Consider the following 22,660-nt stretch of genomic DNA (forward strand, 5'->3'; position numbering starts at 1 on the left):
TTTTTAAATATTTCATTTACCTGTTACAGTGTTTTGTGCTTTGAATAGGCAGCAACATTAGTGAAAAAAAATCCTACTAAAAGATATCTCATCAAACAATGACTTCTTGTTCCTCCTTGCATAAAAATTAGGAAGAGTGAAATGCTAGTCAGACTTGCGGTTGCCAAGGGGGAGGGGGTGTGGTGGAGGGATGGATTGGGAGTTCGGGATTAGCAGATGTAAACTATTATATATAGGATGGGTAAACAGTAAGATGCTATTGTTTAGCACAGGGAACTATATTCAATATCCTGTGATAAACCATAATGGAAAAGAATATTAAAAAAGAATGTCTATATGTGTATAAGAGTTACCTTGCTGTACAGCAGAGACTGGCACAATACTGTAATCAACTATACTTCATTAAAAAAATAAAATTAACAACAACAACACAAAAAACTAATGGATGAATAAATAAAAAATAAAAAAAAAAAGAAATGCTAGTCAGAAATTACCTTCTTGATGGTCTCCAGCATGGAACGCCCTCCCTGCCAGGGCTTGGAGTTCTTTCTGATACATGACAAACTAGCCATACTGTGCCACTTTCGGTCCTCCAGCTTCTTATGAAAAGCATTAGCAAGCAGAAGCACCGTGTCATATATGTAAAGGTTTGAAATCTGAAAAGACATTAGACAGTAATCATTAGAATCATTGATGCCAACCATCAAGAACAAGGAGAAAGTCATCAGCTCAGTTGCTTCCGTTCACAGATAGTTGGTTTACTGGGTTATTATTAAGCAGAAGGTTTCTTTTTTCATTTCCTGGACAATTTTGTTATTGAGAATGAAGTCTTGTCTGATTGTATGCCCCAATTGCTTTTTCAGCTTATTTAGTTGAGAAAGAGAAGATAAAAAAGAGAAGTTTCGACAGAGCCAGGCTGTTAGTGTGAGACCTTAGAAAATCAGTAGTCCTTATTTCTTTCTGAGGAGGTAAGGATCTAAGGGCTTAAGACTGGAAGGGCAAACTGAACAATACGTTTTCTGAATATGTCAAGTTTTTGCATTCTGGTTATTCAGACGGAGAAATATCAACTTGATATTACATAGAAGATGAGTGTCATAGATGCAAAAAAAAAAAAGGAAGCAGACATCTGCCTGTACATTTGTGCCTCTGGAGATAAAGTAATGAAAAAAGCGAGAGGAAACAGCACCATTCATAAACATTACAATGATCAAGGGTCTATACAAAATAATATAAATGTGCATTGCAATTAATTAACATGACAAATATCATAAGCTATTCACTGTGAATGTGTGTTTACATTAACTCTTTCTTCTTCTAATGTAATCATGTTACCTTCCCTCTATACAGATTTAAAATGAATTATACACATGTGTGATAAGCTGTATTGCACTCTTACACTTAAGTCTTGCCAGAACCAGTATCCTCATTGTTAATTACCGATGGTGTTTATTATTCAAATAAATTATAAACAATATTTTAAAAATACAGACACCAAGAGATATCCAAGGTCAATAACAGAGGTTAAATAATATAACAATGTTATATTATTTCCTCTTTGAAGGAAAACTCTAATAGAAAATTAAAAAATAAGAACTCAGCTATAAAAATTAAATCCATTTTAAGCAATTTTCTCAGATTTTTAAATCTTGTTATCACATTTTTTTCCTGCAAATAAAGGGGACAGTACTTTGATTACCCTTTCCTTATAATTAATCATGAAGGAATCTTATGAAATTTTCTGTCCACAACACAGCATGGTACTAAGCTTCAACTATTAGGATGCTGAAAGTTTGATACTAGAAACAACTGTTAATAAGCAGTTCCTAACAGTGCCTTTTGAGTTTTCTTTCAAAACTAGGTAAATCCACTCGTGCTTGTAGACCTTTCTTTAAACAGACTTTGAACACTCTTATGCACTAAGTGAAATTCCAGTTTGTTCTTTATAAGGAAATATTAGGATAGGATATTCTCATTCTCACCACCCCCTACCCCGCTACCCAGCCACCAGGTAATTACTAGAGGGACCAGGAGGGATGGTGCGATTGGCAATGAACGAAGAGTGAGACTTGATGTTAAAAGTACCTGATGAATCAAACTTCATCTGAATTAGACTATGAAGACCCCGAAGGTAAACCTAGACGAAACATGATGGATGAGTGAGCTGTACCCAAAAATCGAGAGCAAATCTTTTGATGATTTCTCAATAATATGCAATAATCTGGCCTTTTCTGACCTCTCCTGCACCACTGCCTCCAACTCGCTTGTTCTTAGCAACCTAGCTTTATTTTGTTTCACCCTCTGACTGATTTCTTTAAGTGTGTAGATGAGACAGTTGTGGGAGCGTCCTTTGATGTCTCTTTATCTTTCTCCATCTAGTTAACTTCCTCTCGTATTCAATTCATGGGTCACAAGCTGGGTGAATCTTATCCTGACAACTTCTCAGGATTCTCCCCACTCCCAGTCTAGGTGGGCAGTCCTCATTTTATCTCCCATACCACTTGGCGCATACCCCTATCGAAGCATATCATAATGCTAAGATTTTTTAAACTCTGCTTTTCACACTAGAATATGGGTGCTTTCTGGACAAGGGCTCATATTGTTTTCCCTTTTTACTTTTGTTTCCCTTATTTTTCATTTCCTTTTGACTTAGCCTAGAGCCTAGCATATATTTGGTTTTTCATACACTGTTGTCAAGGAAAAGAAGTCAAAGAAAGCCAAGTTTAACATCAGGTAGGTTTAACAGAAGTCAAGATAAGAGAGACCTGCCAACCTGGCTTCCATCCAAACCTGACACTTCTTGTGGCACAGTCTCCTTTGCACACCATAAAGCACGCGCTTTAGCATCCATGACAGGCTTAAAGCTGAGTGCCTTGTACTCGGTATGTGACAGGTGTTTTCAACAAATGACTACCTCTCCTCATTTCCCCACTACCTAAACTGCAGGATCAAAAGGGAGTGATGACATTCTCTGAGTTTTCTATTACCCCTTCTTTTACTTCTTTCTCAGGCAAGTACCTATTCTCTTTTGAGGTTCGTGTTCGTTTCTATGCCACACGTCACAGCACCTTTCTGCCAGCACCTACTAACCTCTTGGTCACTCTTTATTCACGACTCCTCCCTCACAGTGATCCCAAACTGCCTCCTTATATTTAAAAAAGGTCACTTCAATTTCTACACAGATGACCTTCACTTCTACTCTGGCCATGACCAACACAAATGACTATTTACTAGACCCAAATGAACAACTCCTCTAACATCTTAAACTCCAGTATCCCACCAGTCGACCAATCATTTTTCTCTACCTACTGTTACTACACTTGTTTTCTGACTTCACTGACCATGGGCACCAACCTCCTCTACATGCCAACCTTTCGATATCTGACACCTCCTTTGTCTTGCCCTGAAACATCCTCTTTCCTTCAGTTGTTTATCATCTGGTATTACTTCTAGGCTGCTCATCATCTCCGCATTCTTCCTCTGTCCTTCTCCTATTTTTCAGTGTTTCTGTCGAAAGTTTAGTACCCAGAACTAACACATTATTGCAGATGTGAGCTGACTAGGAGAAAGTAGTACAAGACGCCGTCTCTCTTGATCTTAGCAAAATGCTTCTGACATAGAGACCAAGATTACATTAGAGTGGCTTGGAGCAAATATGACTTCTGCTATACTCAAGTCAAGTTTGCCTTCGTCTTAACAGCCTTAAACTGTCAAACCAGTTCTCATCCATCTAGACTGTCTGTAATCGACTTTGAACCTATACTTTATCTCTGTCATATTTCAATTTTTAGGCATATTACTCAGTGAATATTAACAACTTGAATCTTGATGATGTAACACAATGTAAGCTTTCTCTCCTAGCTTTATGTCATTTACAAATCTGAGAGGCATACTTCATTCATTTCATTTGTGTAGTTATAAACATTTTGAAAATATTAGGTCCAAGGACAGACTCTTTGGGTGACCACAGAGAATTCCTTGCACTTCAAGAGTAGAATATTTATCAGCATGGTTTGAATATTCCTCTAGTTCCATATTTCTCAAATTGAGGGTAAGAGAAGCTCTGGTGAAAAGTTGTAGGTATTAAAGATACTCAAAGCTACAGAATACATCTGGGGCATGTTCTATGCTTATCAATTTTGCTTATCAATTTGGAGAGAAAACAAAGTAATTTAACTGATAAATTATTTGAAATATTACTTTTAATTTCAAAGAAACTCATATGTTTTATAACTTTTAAAGATAATAATGAAACTTTAATACATTTTGAACTTTTAAAAAAATCTGAAGCCAGAGTGTTTACCATCTTCTCTTCTTAGGAGGCTTTGGTGAAAATGTTTGAATGACATCAACTTATTTAGACTTTTTAATGTCTTCCCATAAGGATTTCATAAGGAAATTTGTCAAACACTGCATTAAAATCAATATACAATAAATAGATTTATGACATTCTCCCAATCTAAAAAAAATATTAAGTAGGACTTAGTCTGGCAGTGCTTGCTCTTAAGGAAGTCCTATTATCTTATTTGAAGTTCCCCAAACCATATATTTAATAATATAGTCTACAATTTATCCAAATATTAATTTTAGTATATTAAACTCTGGTTGTCAGATCATTTTCCTTCCTTTTGAAAATTGGGATAATTACCAATGTCTTGTACTTGGGTTCTCTTCTCAAGTACTTTTCTAAGTTGCAATATTGTGATCATATCTACTGGTTTATTTACTGCTCTGAGCAATTATTTCTCAGGCCTCATTTTAGAAGAGCAAGGTATACTCTAACGATCTGCAAACCCCTGCTCCTTCTAAACCAGCGGTTTACTTTTCTTTTAATGACTTTAATCTTTCCAATTTGAGGACACTGTTTTCCTAGATGGAGAAAACAGAAGCAAAAGGATTTGAATATTTCTATTTTCCCTCCATTGGCAGCCAAGCTAACATTAGTTTCACCAAGCAGTAAATGGTTCACTTCTTTCTTGCTTCATATATTGCTAAAAACTCTGTTTCTAGCTAAAAGGTATCTTTAACATTTATTTTGCAACTTCAGCTAATCCTGGATTTTAGTCTTTCTGGCACTAATTTAAAGATTGAGGAAACATGTTTTTTGTTCTTTGTAAATCTTACTCCCCTTTCTACGTATACTGAAATATGTAACAGCCTGGAGATCTCTACATGGGCTCACTGTACCCTCTTCTCCTCTGTTGTAGTGATTATTGTGATTTTATAGCTAGGTTTCTATTTTTAGAGCTGACTTGAATCATATTTTCATAGCTTTTTTCTTAGTTTGTTTTTTAACTGTACCCTGCTGATAAGATATGTCTGTGATCATTTTTATCTGCACTGTTTTTATGGACTCCAAGTTGAGAGGGCTGCTTTTCCTAGGGAACCTCACGGCGGGGGGGGGGGGTCCAAATTTTTAATAAGTACTTTTCTTGTTGTTTCCTTTAACTTCAGTGAGATAAAATACGCACCAAGGCAAGCCTCTATATCAAATGCTCTGCTTTTAGTGGGACATTTTAAATTCAAGAGCCCTGCATTTAGACACTTCATTATATAAATCTTCACATATAAAAGTTTCTGTCAGTTTTCCTTTTATATATTAAACATTCAGTCTAATTCTATTACATATACTAGGGACACTAAATGTAATACATGCACAAAGAAAAAGTAATCATCCTGTTTTCTTCTATCTGTGGGTTTGAGGGGAGTATGATGAAGGTATAGGGAAGGAGGAGTGGTGCTTCCAGTACATCCTTAATTCATCAGATAGGTCTGGGAATATAAAGATAAATAAAATATTTGTTCCCTGATTTCAAGGAATTCATTAATTGAATCAGAAGGATTGTGCTGTTAGGTGAATGTGCTTTAAAATACTATACAATGACTTTCTGCTTTCCCAATCTGTCCATTTCCTACTACCTCTTTTGACAGGAACAGCCTTTAATATCTCACGATTTTCTAAATCAAAGTTCTTTCGTGTTTTTCTCTATTTAAAATTCTATCATTTCCACATGAATTATATTCATGACCAATTAATATGAAAAGATGGGTCACTGGAAGTATGAAACTTAAACCTTGTTTAGGCTTGAGTAGCTTACTTTGACCCCTGCGTTCTTATCAATTACATTCAAATCCACAAATATTTACAAAGGTGCAAAGCACCATGGTAGATATGATGGGAGAAAGAAAAATAGACAAGTAGTTAATGTGATTTTATGATGCCTGGTTCTGGAGAGAACCTATTCTAAAAGAGCTTAAAATTTAGTAGGAAAGTTCTATGGGCAATGATCCCAGAGCCAGCTGCCTGGTAAATACACATGGCTCATTACAATGGTAATAAGTATGAAGAAATGGTTAGATAAATGGTAATTTATCTAAAAAAATTCAAAGCTGACTAAAAATAGGGAAGCTGTGGAGTTAACTTTCAAACAAAGAAGTAGTTTTGCCAAGTCGACTTATTTATCCAGTATTATTGGGAATGAACTAGTTCTCCTAGGATTATTTTCCCAAGCTTTTCAAACTAAACATCTCTAAGTACTAAAATGTTTTTGATATTAAACATTTTGAAGGAATATATCATTTTTTAACCTATGAAATTGATCATGACTTTAACCTCTGTTGATATCTCAGCGATACTGTTTAAAAATTAACTAATATACTAGCAATGTTCTACAGTGGTACTCTTAGGAACTGCTTTATGATATAGAGTTGTTTTACAGGGAAAGTCCTGCTCTGATAGGATATCTGAATTAGTGTATCTGGTTTTTTTTTGTTGTTGTTGGTTTTTTTTGCGGTACGCGGGCCTCTCACTGTCGTGGCCTCTCCCATTGTGGAGCACAGGCTCCGGACGTGCAGGCTCAGCGGCCATGGCTCACGGGCCCAGCCGCTCCGCAGCATGTTTGATCTTCCCAGACCGGGGCACGAACCCGTGTCCCCTGCATCGGCAGGCGGACTCTCAACCACTGCGCCACCAGGGAAGCCCTAGTGTATCTGTTTGATTTCTCTTTTCCTGTCTCTTGCCTAGCTCGAGTGCTTCTTATGGAGCCCTATTCTTGTTGATGTGCCTGCCTTTGTTAAACCTCCATCAGACTGACATATTGAGAACTCCAGTGCAAAGAGAAATAAAACAAAAAAATCTGATAGGATTTTCCTTAAGAAAAAGAAATAGGCTCCAGGTGAGTATTAAAAGGGCATTCTTATGAGTAAGCTTCAGGGACCTGGGGTTCTTTATTTTGCTGCTCAGAGATTGTATTCATCTACTTTCAAATTCTTTGTTGTATTCTGAATAGCAAAGGTTTCAGCTATATCCCCTCTGAGTTGGATATAACTTTATAACACTACAGCATTTTTTGGATTTCTAAATTTTTTTTGGTGAAGTTCTTCCAATCGGAAATTAATCTTTAAAAAAGAATAAACGTCTATATCCTTGTTATGCCAGAAAAGGCAAGCAAATTTATTAGCTTAGTAATTTGGAATTTGGCATTAAGGAGTATCAATCACAAATTCACCATGAGAAATGCTATCGATTTAATTGCTGAAAAGAAATAAAAAACGTTTACTTATTATATTTTTATTAAACAAGTAGATATTTTGCTGTAATGAGGTCAAAATGATCAAAGACAGATTCTTAGCACTCTCCCCATCAGACTTATGAAATTGCTGGAAGAGGAGAATAGTTCAGAAAATGGAAATGTGTACAATTCTGAGTGCAATGCCACTGGAAAAGCTCTCTCTACAACTGCCCAACAAAACATCCTTGAAGGAATATCCAGGGACTTAGAATATACCTCCATATTCTGAGCAAATGGATCCTTTGGATCACACAACGTTGAAGATATTCGATGGTTGCCACGGAAACATCGCTGACTTATATTCTGGGGGACTGGAAATGTCTGACGAATGATGGTTAACCTTCCAATTGACCTTCTTACAAGTTCCTGTACGTCCACATCATTTATTTCCTATAAGATAAGAAAGGGAAGAATTAGAAATGCTTTAATACAGTAACAGAAACACAAAACTATTAATGAGTTGTTATCTGGAAATGCTAAGAGATTCCATTACTGTAATACATTTGCATAATGCTTAGCCCACATCCAAATGAAAGCAACAACACATGTTCATTAAAATAATCGACTCATATGTAGTTGCTGTCTGTGCTTTAAATTATATGCATTTATGTATATAATTTATTAATACCTAAATAATTTCAAATGGAGCAAACGACTTAAACACATTTTATTAATAATAAGTTTATAATATGTTGAACACTTCAGAAAAATATGTGTTGTCTAAACATGGGAAAACGTCGCAAATAACTTGCTATTACACTTAATTATTCATTAATGGATTTCAAGGTATTTTGACTACCTAGGAAGATAGTTATAATGTAGGAATAGTATATATTGTTCTTAGCAATGAAAAATGAGGTTCTTAAATAAGACAAGTAGAGAGAGAATGAGGAGATATTATTTTTTAAGACTTTTTCCCAATTATGTCTTAGAACTACTGGTGTTAACTCATACATTTCTCTTGGTAAAGAATAAATAAAGGATAAAACAGAGTGTTCACTAACTGCTGAATGGATAAGTTAGTATGTAATTGTGTTCTTAACATAAAGATGAAAAATTCTGTTGATTAATGCAGTGTGAACTCCAGTGATGTTTATCCAAATTAATGCTAGTTTGTATATAAGCATGTGCCGAACTCAAAGAAAAGCATTTTCTACTTCTTTCTCCCTGCCACCTCCCAATTCCACACTTAAATTTTAAGATTTGACTCAATCATGGATGTAAAAGTAATAAAAATAACATAATATTTTCATAACGTACATCTGTTCTAACTGAACATTATTCTAATTGGAATTAGAATAGGACTGATCAGAATAAATTTTAGCTTTAATGTAGTCTTTACTTAGGTAGTTTGTGCTCCATGGTGTCCATTTGGAACCTTTTAAATCAATGAAGCCTTTGTAATTAACATATTATTGGTTTCAACAGATTCTTATGGCATCTGAAGTAAAAAATTTGACACATGATACATTTTGGAATACAATGAGCACTTCTCAGTTTTGTTTCAAAGAATTATTACAGAATAATGAAAGAGAAAAAGATGATTTACAAGTGTAAATTTTCTTCTTTCCTTACTACGTTAATCACATATTATTCTTTCTTATAGCATATATTAGCTTTAAAATTCATCTTTTATTTATGATCTTTCTGAAATATAGATTTCTCTAAAAATAAAATAACACCTGCCATCAGCTATATACAGTGTAATATCCTGGATTTCCAGTCGATTAATCCTTAATGTACCATAAAAAATTATTTTTCTCAGTTTAAAATGCCATCTTTTTCTTTAGTGCGTGTCATTTCACTGGCCCCCAAAATTTCTGTCTGGCAAAAAGCAGGTCACTTTTTAAGTCTCTGTCATCTACTCACAAAATAAAATTAAACGGTGTCTGTCAACTTCATTTTAAGCTTGAAATTTAACTAGAAAACTTTCAAAATTAATTATTATTGCTATTCAATGTCTTTACATTTTTAAAAATTTCGTATTGTGCAGATGGGAATTTTCATTTAAAAAGGCAGTGAAAAAATTCTACCACTCTTCGCATAATATTGACTAAGTGTGTTATATACATGGTCATTTTTTCTTTAGCAATACTAAGATTTATCAACATTTTGTCAAACAGCACCATTTCTACATGCTCCAACCATGGTGAGCTACAAATCAGCACATTAGAATAAAAACTTACATTTATTAAGACCCTGCTATATTTTGGTCAAAATACTAAGTACTTAACCTGTTATCTCATTTTCTGCTAAAAACTACATTCTGATTCAGATACTGTCATTCTCATTCATAAATAAGGAACCAAGGAGATTCCAAGCTCTTCATTCAAAATACCCTTTATTCATAGTATGAATTTATAAATGTCATCAAAAGAGACACTCTCTGAAGTAATTACACAAGAAATCCATTTTTCCTTACAGGAATTATTTAGATTAATATGCATAAGTGATAGGAATTAAAACTATAAAGATATATTATTCCAGCATTTAATAGTCTGATGATTCTATAAGAAATGATAAACTCATCTATCATGAGCCACAGTCTTTAAGAGGACTATTTTTAAACCCACAAAAGAGGATGGTTACCTTTAACAGGTTCTAAAAGTTGAAGTTCACAGGTGTCTTAGCGACTAAGCTATATTTGAGAAAATGTCAATTTGAATTGAATATATTTTGCCTATTATTATTTGGGGAAGGGAAAAGAAAGTAATGTTCTGGGAGGAAAGAATCTGCCATTCTGAATGAAGCTAACAGACAGTCTGTCTCAAAAAATTCACTTGCAGTTTTAGTTTTGACACCTGATCTCAAAATTAGTTTGATAGTGATATGAAAACTTGATCAGACAGCTATTTTATATTTAAAGAACTTTACTTCTGCATTCCAAAAGGTGCATTTCAAGAGTGACAGATGCAATGTCATATAAACACCGGAAGCCAAGTGAATATTTGATCTATCAAGAGATACTTTTAAATGAAAAATAAATCTGTAAATAAACTGCTTTCATTAAAATATGAAACTATTGTATAATCTTTTGGAATCTACATTATTCTAATGTGCTGAATTTTTTAAATGTTAAAATATCTGAGTTTTTTAAATAATCATATGAAGAACCAGTTCAGTACATACTCTACCAAGCCCCCTGTACTACCCAAATATGCTACTCTTTAGAAAGAGACAGAAATTTCCTGAGTTTGAAAGAATTTAAAGAAGGTAAATTATAAAATTATTTGTCCTTTTTGTATTCTTGATTTGAATGAGTACATTTATGAAATAAGAATATTGCAATGAAAAATGAACAAATATGTTTTAGTATACCTAATTTTTCTCAATTTTTTTTCATTAAGAGCAAGGCATACTGTCTTTTACCCCCAAAATAATTTACATGGATAATCAAAAATTATTAAGAATCAAATGAATATATCCGAGGAAAGATTTTTATCACTTTACTGTGACAGTTTAATGTAGGGCAAACTCTGAACTGTAAGAGCCAAGGAAGAGGAAAGCGAAAATATCTGATAGGGATACAACTCCGCCAGAAACAGCCACTTCCCAGAACAAATCTTTTAGGAGAATTGGATTGCTCCTGAATCCTTGTAGGGTATCAGCTTTAGGCGTAAGTTAATAGAATTCTAGAGAAGGAAAGACTCTCAAAATCTATTAGGTTGGTTGCCAATCTATATTATATAAACTATTTCAGAGAAGGGACCCCTTCCTCCTTTTCCCATTCTTTTATCTCTTAACATTGAACAAAGTTCTTGGCTCACAGTGGGTATTCATTAAAGGTTGATAAATGAAAAACTGAATGAATGGCAAGATTTCACCAAAACATCTTCTAAAGATAGATACCTGAAACTTTGAGTATAGACTTTGCGGTGCTTTAATAACTTTACCCATTCTAAATAAAGCAGATTTTAGTAATGATATTAAGCACTGTACTATGTGGTATAATTTGAAAAGAGTATGCTTATTGCTGTTGCTGCATTGCTGATATGTTTACATTCTTCATGCTTTAGCAAAGATGATCCTTTAATGCTTCCATAAAGTTTAATATTAACATGAAATAATTACACATATATTATGAAATATGGAACAAAACCAACTGTAGACTATAGCAGCAGGAAGGGGAGCAGAATGGCAGCGTTCTGCTTGACAGATTAGTAGTGAGCAGTTCAATTAATCACTAAACTAAAAAATATATATATATATATTCATTATACATATTGGCTTTTCAAATCTCAACAACAACCCCTTCTCCTTAACTGCAGAACTAAGCAGTCATTAGCAGAGAATAGTAGCTTAAACTATTTAAATAAGAATTCAGGATGCCAAAGGTCAGGTTCGGTATCATCAGGGAATAGAAGGGTGACTATAGCATTATGTTTCTGGCTGCTCTAAACAGTGTATATATCTTCCTACCTGAATTTCTAACTTTTGTAAAACTTAAATAAAGTGCTAGACCATCTCCTTCAGGACCCTGAAGGGATGACAGTACTTATATGGAAAGGCTGTTCTGTGCTGGATCGACTGATTGCAGGGAAAAGATAAATACCATTACCAACTACTAACATATGATTGATTATACCATATGAACTAGCATAGCCTCTCATTATTATAGCACACAATGCAAGGAAAAAAAATATATTGTTCTCAAGTTTTGACATCAATTTGTATGATGATGCACAATGCCAACTTTGATTTATAGTTTCTCTCTGAGAAACTACTGGTGCAGTAAGATTAAATAAATGTTTGCAACCCATTTTAAAATTAGCAACAAAATAGTAGCTACACAAACCAAACTAGTGAGATTCACGATTTCCATGTTCAATCAAAATGGGCATGTGCATGTTGTTGGGTTTTGTTGTTGTCATTGCTCCTTTTAGAGTTTATTATCTTCCTAGCAAATTCGAGAAATCCATGTTTCTTATTTTACGGAAACTCAGGTAAATTGTGATTCATCCATTATAAACAGGCCTGTAAATGAAATAAAGGTAGCAAGACTCAAGTTTCTTGAGGCATATTTCAGAGAGAATGAGGTGGCTGAATAGAATCATGTAGAAGCAAGAGTGCTAACCACAGATACATGGACAGATGGTTTTTCTTAGGGATGAAAATACAGAAAATATGCTTGATCTCTGAGTTTTAACCCAGTTTAGAAAAAAATAATAATAACCAATATAAACGGTGTGGGATGTGAACGTAAGATTTTTCAAAGGCTAAGTGGTATTGACCTGCCCCACCTAAAATTACAGCTTTGCTCAAGGACTAGCAAGGAGGGCTATGGGTAAAAAAGAGATAAGGGGTTCAGTAATGGTAAAGGTGAAGTTATAGTTATGACCGTTTACGGTAGGAAACTAAAGCGTGAAGGAGGAGAAAAGAATTGAGGTTTTCTATACTGTGTTCTATAATTCTAACATTTCTGAGTTATTTGCCAGTTAGATTGCTTTGTTTTGTGGATGTTTTTATTTTTCTTGCAATATAGTGGCCCATATTATGGAATACTCACTTAAAGACATCATTTGCCCTCCTAATATTTTATGAAATAAAATTTAATGAGAAGTTCAACAAAATGAGTTGTAATGTTTATGAAAGATATAGTAAAAGAGAAGCTATTATTCTTTCCATGATATACATCATCAATGAAATACATGCTACTCTGTCACACTTCCTCTTTATGATATGAAGGAGCGATTTCTTGCACAGCACAAACTGACAAATAAGCAGTAGACAGACGGACACTGGTGTTCTGGGAAGCTCTCTCTACCTCGGTTCACACTTCTAACATTCACGTATAGCTTTAGAAGTTAAGGTGAATGTGGAAAAAGAAAATTAATTCAGGGGTCCCTTCTGCAATCTTACCAAAGAATAGAAAGGAATGGGCATTTCCATTTATCAACTATAAGTATTAATTGGTTTGATTAATCCATGTCTCTAAGGAGGCAAGAAGTCACTTTTTCCCCCTAGTCATCAATATTGACGTAAACAAGTAAAATGGCTCCAGTTTGTTTTATATCAGAAAATCTGTGTGGTCTCTTCCCCATCAGAAGGTGGGTGTGAGATAAAAACAAGGAATTAGGAAGATTCTCTATTTCAAAAAATAGTAATCTAGAAAATAATAAGCTAAAGACAAAAGGTAATAGAATAATAGCTCCTATAAGATTGAAATTCAGATAGCAGAAATTTCAAAACTATAACCTATAAGGAAAATTAACAAAAAAGAAAACAAAGCAACAACAACCAAAGCTTTAGATTAGAAAAGACTTGTTTTAAATCCCATTATCACCTCTACATAGTTGTGTAATATTTTACAAACTGCTTAATTTATTTGAACCTCAGACTCTTTGCAGAAAATTAGAGATGAAATTACCTAATTTGAAAAGTTATTAGAAGGTTTGTTAAGTTTCCCTTTTCCCTTTACTCTGTCCTGATGTTTAGTCATTTTAGATTGACTTAAAAACTTCATTGAAAAGTAGATCTCACATATACACATTATCTGTCAGGATCTCAGAAAAACACAGCTTAATTTGACATAAGAAATACACTGACAAATCATGTAGACCTAAAGTTTGTCAGACTGAAAACAGACTTGTAAGATGTTTCCAGTGACTTTAAACTGAACTAAAAAGAATCATCAAGGGAGCTAAAATTCCATCAATGAAGTGTGGTGTAGGAGAAACAACTTGAAACTAAGAAACATTTTTATTTTTCTGTGTAAGGAAAGGCAAGTCATATACCCTCTGTGGACCCCATTCCCTCAACACTTCATAATACTATTTAGTATTCAACAAAATAATATGTGAGAAAGTGATCTGTGAACTTTAATGTGCTCTGATCATTATTGCAGTACCGTTTATTGAGTGTCATTTGTCAGGCACCGTGTTAAGAGCATTAGATAATATTTCACTTACTTTTCATTATGAACTTGTAAAGTAAATGTTATTATACATACCGTGCAAACAAAATAAAATCTGAGGCACAGGATGATTATATTATATATCCATAGTAACACAGCTAACCAATCTCATAGCCAGGATTGAACCTATCTTGCTGACTGCAAAACCAGAATTCCTGCCCAAAATGCTACTTTGTTCCTGAGACAAAACTTATTATTCTATAATTCAATATTTGGTATCTGTTGATAAATAGCACATTATTTTTATTCATAAGTAATAGATATGTTGAATACTAGATCTTGTTGATCCATTATTTGTCCCAGACTGATCTGCTCATCGCCCTTTCCAACTCTGACTGGCAGGTGCTAATGGAACAACTTATTTCACTAAGCTCTCATGTTGCAATACTGTACTTTTAATCTTATGCACTGTCCTTACAGAAAAAAAACAAACAAACAAACAAAAAAAAAACTTTCACAAGGAATTTGACAAGTTGGTGAATTGTAAAACAGTTATATTTCTTTATGAAAAGAAAAACAATCTGCTCTTGTTTATTCATATTCATGTGCTGAACTATTTAATCCACTTGTAAGGCGGTGGGGTACAAAAGTTCTAGAAACAACAGTAAAACACAAATGGAACACAAGCCCTCCACTGGGAGGAATTCACTTTGCTTACAAAGAAGAACTGTACTTTTTATAAAGATGATCTCCTGATGTAGGCAGTGTGTGCCAACGGAAAAGACTGAAAGATATTCAGTGGGGAAGACGTTCTCCATTTATTTTGTTCATACAAAGCCCTTTATAATTTTCAAAAACTCCTTATTCTATTTTTACTTAACAGCATCCATTCAGTAAGCTGAAAGTATACTTTGTGTTATGTTTTCTGTTAGAAATTCAAGGCCATAGGAAATGCTGTGACTATACATATGAAAACAGGACCCAGAGTTGACAGTAAGGTTTAGTTGGCTTTACCTCATTTATAATGATCCAGTGACAGTCAAAAGCAACCAAATTCGTCTCCACAACCTGGAATAGAAAACAAGCCAGCCACCAGTCAGCATTAATTGTGGAAAAACAAATCAATCTAAATAGATATACTTGGCAAATGGCAAAAATGTATCACAGGTTAGAAAGGTCTTTGTTACTCAACTGAAGATGGAAAACCGTTACACTAAAACATGGTAAAAGCATTTGTGTTCATCTTGTAAGTGCATTGTAGACTTTCTAATTAAGTTTGAAAGTATAATTAATTAAAAACCCAGAAAAACAAAGGTTTCAACTGAAAAATAATATAAATAATAATGTTTAGTGATTCAACCGAGAGTGGAGTTCCAAACACATTTCCTAGTCCAAATAAACTTTGATGAACTTCTATAATCTACCTAATAAATATCTAAGTGCATATCTCTCCATAATCTGGCTTTAACTTAACATTCTTATCTGCTACTTCCCTGTGTATACATTTGACATTGTCTTAACAAAGTAAAATGCTCTATGTTCTGAAAAGTTTTGTGTATTGAATTCTATTGTGTATTCTAAGGAGATCCAATCATAAAATTATCTGAATGTAAAGACTAAAAGTAATGGACATTATATTAGCACAAGTTATAGGTGGGTAATTTCAGTAGTTTTGCTAATAATATGAACAGAAAGAAAACTTATGTAAAAGAAAAATGAACTATATATAGGTAGCAATACTGACTGAATAACTTTGGATAAATTGATTCGAAATGATCCTTTGCTTAGGCCAAAAAAGGCAACCCTTGTACAGGTGCATGTCCACGTGTGCGGGTGTGTGTGTCTGTATGTGTGTGTCCAGAGGTAGCTTTTGTATCAAAGTTTCCATTCTATCCAATTTTATCGTACATATTCTAAGACATGTTCTTGTGATTCATGTCATGGAACATATAGATATATGTTAGGTTAGACTGTTTTATAAGAGATTACTGTGTTATTTTCAGCAATAATACCAAAAGCTTGAGTTTTAAGTGAAGATGCTTTCTAAAAACTAGCAAGGAATTGTTATAAAGTGAGAATTACTTTTGGGCGTTAGTCTCTGTCCTACTGAGAAATGTCCACTGAAAAACGCATTGAACACGAGAAACGCAATAGGAAATACATCTGTGCGATTCAATACTTTCTCAAAGTACATACTTATTTGCAGAATATTTTTTTAAATTTTGGTATAAATTTTATACTATTTCCATATACATCAAATAGATTCTTATGACCTTACTAAGGTGCATAGATAACATATTATCATAGAAGTGAGGACACGTTATCTATTTTTAAGTCATAAAATTATTACTTATTTTTTTATGTACACGCATGTTCAACTTTTAGATGAAACAATGTAGAAAATATGACCCATGGCAGTTTTCAGTTTTAGCTAAAAAAAAATCAGTTTAAACCAGTAATGGCATCCCTTATTTCTAATTTTATAATTATTTTCTTTAATAATCTTAGACAAACCATCAGTAATTTATTAGCAATAAAAAGTGTTAAAAACCAAATGGGACCTCCATAAGAATTTAAAGGAATACAAACTGGAGATTCAGATATACGGAAAATAGTTCTATGGATAAAAAAGAAAGTTTTATATATATATATATATATATATGTATAGGGGATAAAAACGTATGACTGAAACATGGAAATAGGAAGAATTCAGAGAAAAGAGAAGTGAAAGCTAAGATATAGGTTGAAAGTACTTCTGAAGCAATATTAGCAGTAGAGCGAAGAGACGACTCAATTTAGCTTAAATTGTCCCCATTTAGATAATCTGTACCATGTGGCAAGATTAAGCAAAATTTAGTCTATGAGAATTCTGCATCAACCTGTGGAACTTTTTAAGAGAAAAGCTGTTTTGTACAACAGCATTTATGAAATAAGTGGAAGTTAAGAGTTACAATAATAACACTGATCGTTTGTCTAGACCATAAAATTTATTCATCTTTCACACTCTCTTCCTTGAAATAAACTTTCAGGCAAAAGCATGAAACAGTCTATAGGTGTAGGCTCAATCTTGTGTTTCAGCAAAGGAGAAAGGCAAATATTTCATCTGAGGCCATGATTCTACTAACTATACCACCCTCCTTTGCTTAGGGTTGGCAGGGAAACAATCTTTTACTCTTCCCTTTGGTTTTACTCACGAATACTAAAATGTGGGTTTCCCTCGTGGCACAGTGGTTAAGAATCTGCCTGCCAATGCAGGGGACACGGGTTCGAGCCCTGATCCGGGAAGATCCCACATGCCGCGGAGCGACTAAGCCCATGCGCCATAGCTACTGAGCCTGCGCTCTAGAGCCCACGTGCCACAACTACTTAAGCCCGAGTGCCTAGAGCCTGTGCTCCGCAACAAGAGAAGCCACCGCAATGAGAAGCCTACACACCACAAGGAAGAGTAGCTCCCACTCGCCACAACTAGAGAAGCCCGTGCGCAGCAACGCAGACCTAACACAGCCAAAAATAAATAAATAAATTTTAAAAAAACTAAAATATAAGACACTTTGCAGTACACATTTGAGATGAGGGGAAAATATGAGCACATCTACAGATACAGAAATAAATCATTTATCACAGTAGCTCGAGTTCATGGAGCAGACCCCACTCCCCTACTCCCTGATGTGGTACTGTGCTAACACTGCAATAAACCCCTGTTATGTTCAGACATTGTATTTTGGGTTTACTGATTAGAGTAACTTATCCTATCTCTTCACTGCAATACAGTTTTACTAATCTTAGCTAGGCACCTTCTTCTAACCTTAATACATTTTAATAAACATACTTATTAGAGTAATTTTAAATTCTGTGATTTTATAAAGGCATGATTTCAAAACTGTGCAATGTTTGTTGGCCTCTTCATAAATACTGAATGCGCAGGACTTTTTTATGAGCCCATTTTTCTTTGGGGAAGGAAAACAAGTTACATCAGAAAAGTACTTAACAATGAAAAAGTAGTATTGTCCCTTTAATTATATTATTATATTATATTATATATTATATAATAAAATATATTTTAAATATATTAAATATATAAATATATATTAATATAATATATTATGTTATATATATTAAATATTAAATATTTAAATATATTATGTTAATTATATATTATAAAATATACATGCATACACAACTAAAATCGATGTATTACTGCAACACCATGTTATAAAGAAGCTCTGAAACTTTTTTATTGCTATGTTGTACACAGAAAGTTAATGCTTCCACTACCTGTCTCAGGAGCTGTCCACTAATAGAGGAATATAATTTCCTTAGGTTTAGGTTAATATCTTCATGCACAACAAATGATCTGGCATGACTTCTCTGATTTTTTATAATCGAATGTTATTAAAAGTGAGCAATGTAAAAAGCCACTAATTAAAAAGGTATCTGATACCTGTAATGGAAGGAGTATTTAGTAAGGGACATAAAAAGATGATGGGGACTTCAATAGCCTAGACCTTGGAAACCTACTATATATCTATTTACATTAGGTGTATACTTATATATATTACATTGATATCTATATATAATCTACTACTATATCTATACAGGTATGTAACATATATGTATGTATGTATATATCCAGAGAAGTAAAATTTACAGTAGAGTTAAAAGAAAAGGTAAACAGGAGTGATAATATTGTTTACGCTTTTCCCATCTAATCAAATAGAGCTAACATGTGGTGAACATTCTTAGGGAAGACATATTTACATAAAAAGAAATTCTCAGTATTTGTGTAGATAACAAATGTCAAACAACTATTATAAATCTGAAATCAATTCAGATAAGTTTTAAATTTTTTATTAATATTAATAAAGTTTTATTTAAATTTTATTTAAATTTAATTTTTTTATTAATATTAATCACTTCCATTTGATATACTTTAGCCTAAGTAACGTTATCTCAAACTAATTGCATTACCAACTTGAAGGACTGAATTACGTTTGGATAAAGGCTTAAGAAGCAATTGTAAGACATTCTAGAATATTTTAAGCCTTCATACTTATCTTCAGTTGTACTAGAACTCAAACAGGGAAAATTGTTTTTTTCTTGTCTTCCTTACCTAAGTAGCACATCTCCTATTTCAACAGTAAACATATTTGAAGTCAATGAAAAAGATTAAGCAATTGGATTGAAATATTTCCTTTTTTTCCCAGTGGCAACCTATTTTATATCTAAGTCCATTACTGTTACAGTTGCTTGGTCTCACTCTGTGGATTCTTATAAATGTCTAGCAAGTTAGTACATCCTAATTGTACTATTTAACTGAAAATTTCAAAAAAATTTTTTGACTGCTATGAAATAATGATGGTCCTAAAAAATAATATATATTTTATTACCATTATAATAGTAAGCACTGCCCAAAAGATCACATTATGCTTGTGATCAAAAGAAAGTGGCAGGTCAGTAAGAAAAAACTAACCAATGAGGACTCTAGTAGGTTTGGTTACGAAATAACAGGAAGAAAGGAAGTATGGATTTTGCTTGGTCATCTGTTTCTCTCCCCTCTTGCCCCATGCTCCTCTCTTATCACTACACATGTAGAGGGAGCTTGGTGCATATTCATATAGGGTTGCTACCACATCAATCTATAGTAACATAGTTATAATAAATGAGACTACACTACCCCCCAAGATGCTGAGCTTACTTTAAGAGAACTGAACAAAAAAGGGGGAAAAACAAAATCAAGTCCTGTCAGGAAGACAAGTGATGAGTAAGGACAGACCATCTGTCACTGGCAGGAACTTTAGAACTTCTGAATCTTTAGAAAAGCCCGACAATTTATCACCATGTCTTCCATCATCCGTTCTCAAATCTTGAGATGTGCTAAATATAAGACAATCTGAAGCAAAGAAACTGCCAGAGCGTGTATCTCACTGATAATAAATGTGGAACAGTTCCTACGAGCACAGAGGACAACTTAATTGACTCAACAGTAACAGCAGCGTGCTGTTTTCCACTCAACCTTGTAGCTTAACCAAATTAAGCTCACTCCCTTTGCAGGATATACTACATATTACACATTTATGCAAAGGGTTCCTGTGCTCTGTACATCTGCAGCAGCAAAGATATCAGGTATCTGCTTCCTATCCCTGCCCGTTCCAAATCACCAAGTGGAATCCTCTGATTCAGTGGCCTGCCTGGGGAAAGACCCCGCAGTTATTTGGAGCAAGTGGCCGGAGAAATACTAAAGAGCTACTCCCTTCCTGGCTCCTCACTTACTGCAATACTATAGCTTATCTCAGCACTTCTAGAACTGTATTCTGTGGAACACTATTTCCACTAAACTTTGTAAGCATTCAGAAACCAAATAGATCTAGAAATGCCAAGTTCAGCTAAGTTAAACAGATGTCATTACTGCATTAATCCTCCAAGCTTTTAACAGGTTAATATCAACACTGAAATATAACGAATACAAAAATCATATTAATGCATAATATTGTTTCATATAATATTATTTTGAGCGTATGAGTTCAGACTTATGAGCTCTGAAGTCAGAGAGTTTTCTCTATTTTCTTACAGTGTGACTTTGAACAAATTACCAATTCTGTAAGCCTCAGTTTCCTAATTTGTCACTAGGGTTAATGAGAGTGCCCATGTGATAGAATCATGACAAAGATTAAATGCAATAATAGCACATAGTAAACTCTCAATAAATACCAACTCATCATATTTTAATGAATGTGCTTTATGGATCTCCAAGGTAAGATGTTTGGAATTTAGCATATTCCAAATGATTTTGACCACAGAAACCATTTTTCCCACTACAGATCTGATGGCATTAGTACTTTTGCGTTGATGGAGACCAGGATCGATGTTACTTAGCTACACATTTCTAAGAATTCTAAAATTTTATTGAAGCACTGTGAGGAATTTTGTAATTTTAAAAACATGGCCTTACAATAATCCTACAGAGAGTCCAAGTAACAAGGGATATTTTTCACAAAAAAAAACATATATTAAAAAATTCTGAATTACCATATTTTATGTAAAACCCAAACACATATGTAATAGTTCTGACAAAATAGTGATACTTATTCTTCTTTCTTTTTATTCTTTTTCTCCATTTCTAATTAAAATAAGACAAAACCAAACCAAACCACTATCCTCTTTTCCAATAAAATACAGAAAGGGTGTATATCATGTATAAAATTAATATTGCATAGCAGATTTTTAGCAATAGATTCATGGATTTATAGTACAAACTCAACATCCGGTTGCCTGAGTGTCATATATATACTGCACTACCACAGACTTCTGCTAGAAAACGCAATACAATTAAATACTATAATTCTCTGAAATGCAGACTGACAACACAAAGCTCCAACCTTAAGGTACACTAAGCATGTACGAGACTTTGCTTTGCTTTGTTTTTGTTTTTAGCTTATTTGGTTTTTGTTTTTCTTCTCACTAGAAGAACTGAAGCCACAGTATAAAGAGACACTAGCGTATCATTTGTGTAGATTCCATTTCTAAATCCCAAGAATATCCAGCAGATGGCATCAGTAATCTCTTGCGCTGACAGTGGGCAGCAAGAGGATATTCCGAAAAGACTGTCTTGTTTGCATTTCCCCTGGAGCTCAGCATGGATCCCCAACTCTCTTCTGTTCTTATCCAAGCAGCCACTATCTGCCATCCCACTCTGTGCCTTTTGCTTTAGAATCTCTGCTCTGATCTTCCAGCTGGAAGACCACAAATACACTTTCATCCAAATTCTCTTGCCATTACTGCCAAAGTTATTTCATAAACGGATATGCTAGAATTATTGTTACTGCTGTGCGGATGGGTCTTCCCACACCCCCTGGGAGGTGGAAATATGCCACCACTGAGATTTGGCCAACAGTATGCTACCTGCTATGCTTCTTAATGCCGAAGGATGGGCACTAACGTAAGAAAATAGAGAATCTGTGTTCATCATACGGCATAGACCACATTCCTGTGTCCTAAATTATTGAACAGTGATTAAAAGTGAAGTCATGATTTCAATACTTTGCCTGATGAAGCTATAAATAAACACTTGACAATTATTTCCAGTGTGGGGACCATTGTGTTACTGTTTTAACTCTGTTTCTGCTTGCATTGGGATTCTTTTAGACGTCAGCTGTAGTGATTAAAGGTACATTATCCCAAAACAATTAAGAAAGGCAGTGTTTGTTGAAGGACCACTCATCTCTTGCCCTGTCTGTTT

The 22,660-nt window shown here is 34.1% G+C and overlaps 1 protein-coding gene across 3 annotated transcripts in view; it reads right to left on the reverse strand.

Moving 5' to 3' along the window:
- GRID2 (glutamate ionotropic receptor delta type subunit 2) overlaps positions 1 to 22,660 on the reverse strand; it is a 1,390,615-nt gene that overhangs the window by 562,853 nt on the left and 805,102 nt on the right. For all 3 annotated transcript variants that reach the window (XM_060299788.1, XM_060299787.1, XM_030865662.2), the window contains exons 5-7: positions 15,439 to 15,492; positions 7,788 to 7,961; positions 495 to 656 (exon numbers count right to left, since the gene is read on the reverse strand). In XM_060299788.1, coding sequence (XP_060155771.1) covers positions 495 to 656; positions 7,788 to 7,961; positions 15,439 to 15,492 — 390 coding nt within the window. The remainder of the gene's footprint in view (positions 1 to 494; positions 657 to 7,787; positions 7,962 to 15,438; positions 15,493 to 22,660) is intronic.

The sequence above is a fragment of the Globicephala melas genome, chromosome 5, assembly GCF_963455315.2.
Source record: "Globicephala melas chromosome 5, mGloMel1.2, whole genome shotgun sequence".
NCBI lineage: Eukaryota > Metazoa > Chordata > Mammalia > Artiodactyla > Delphinidae > Globicephala > Globicephala melas.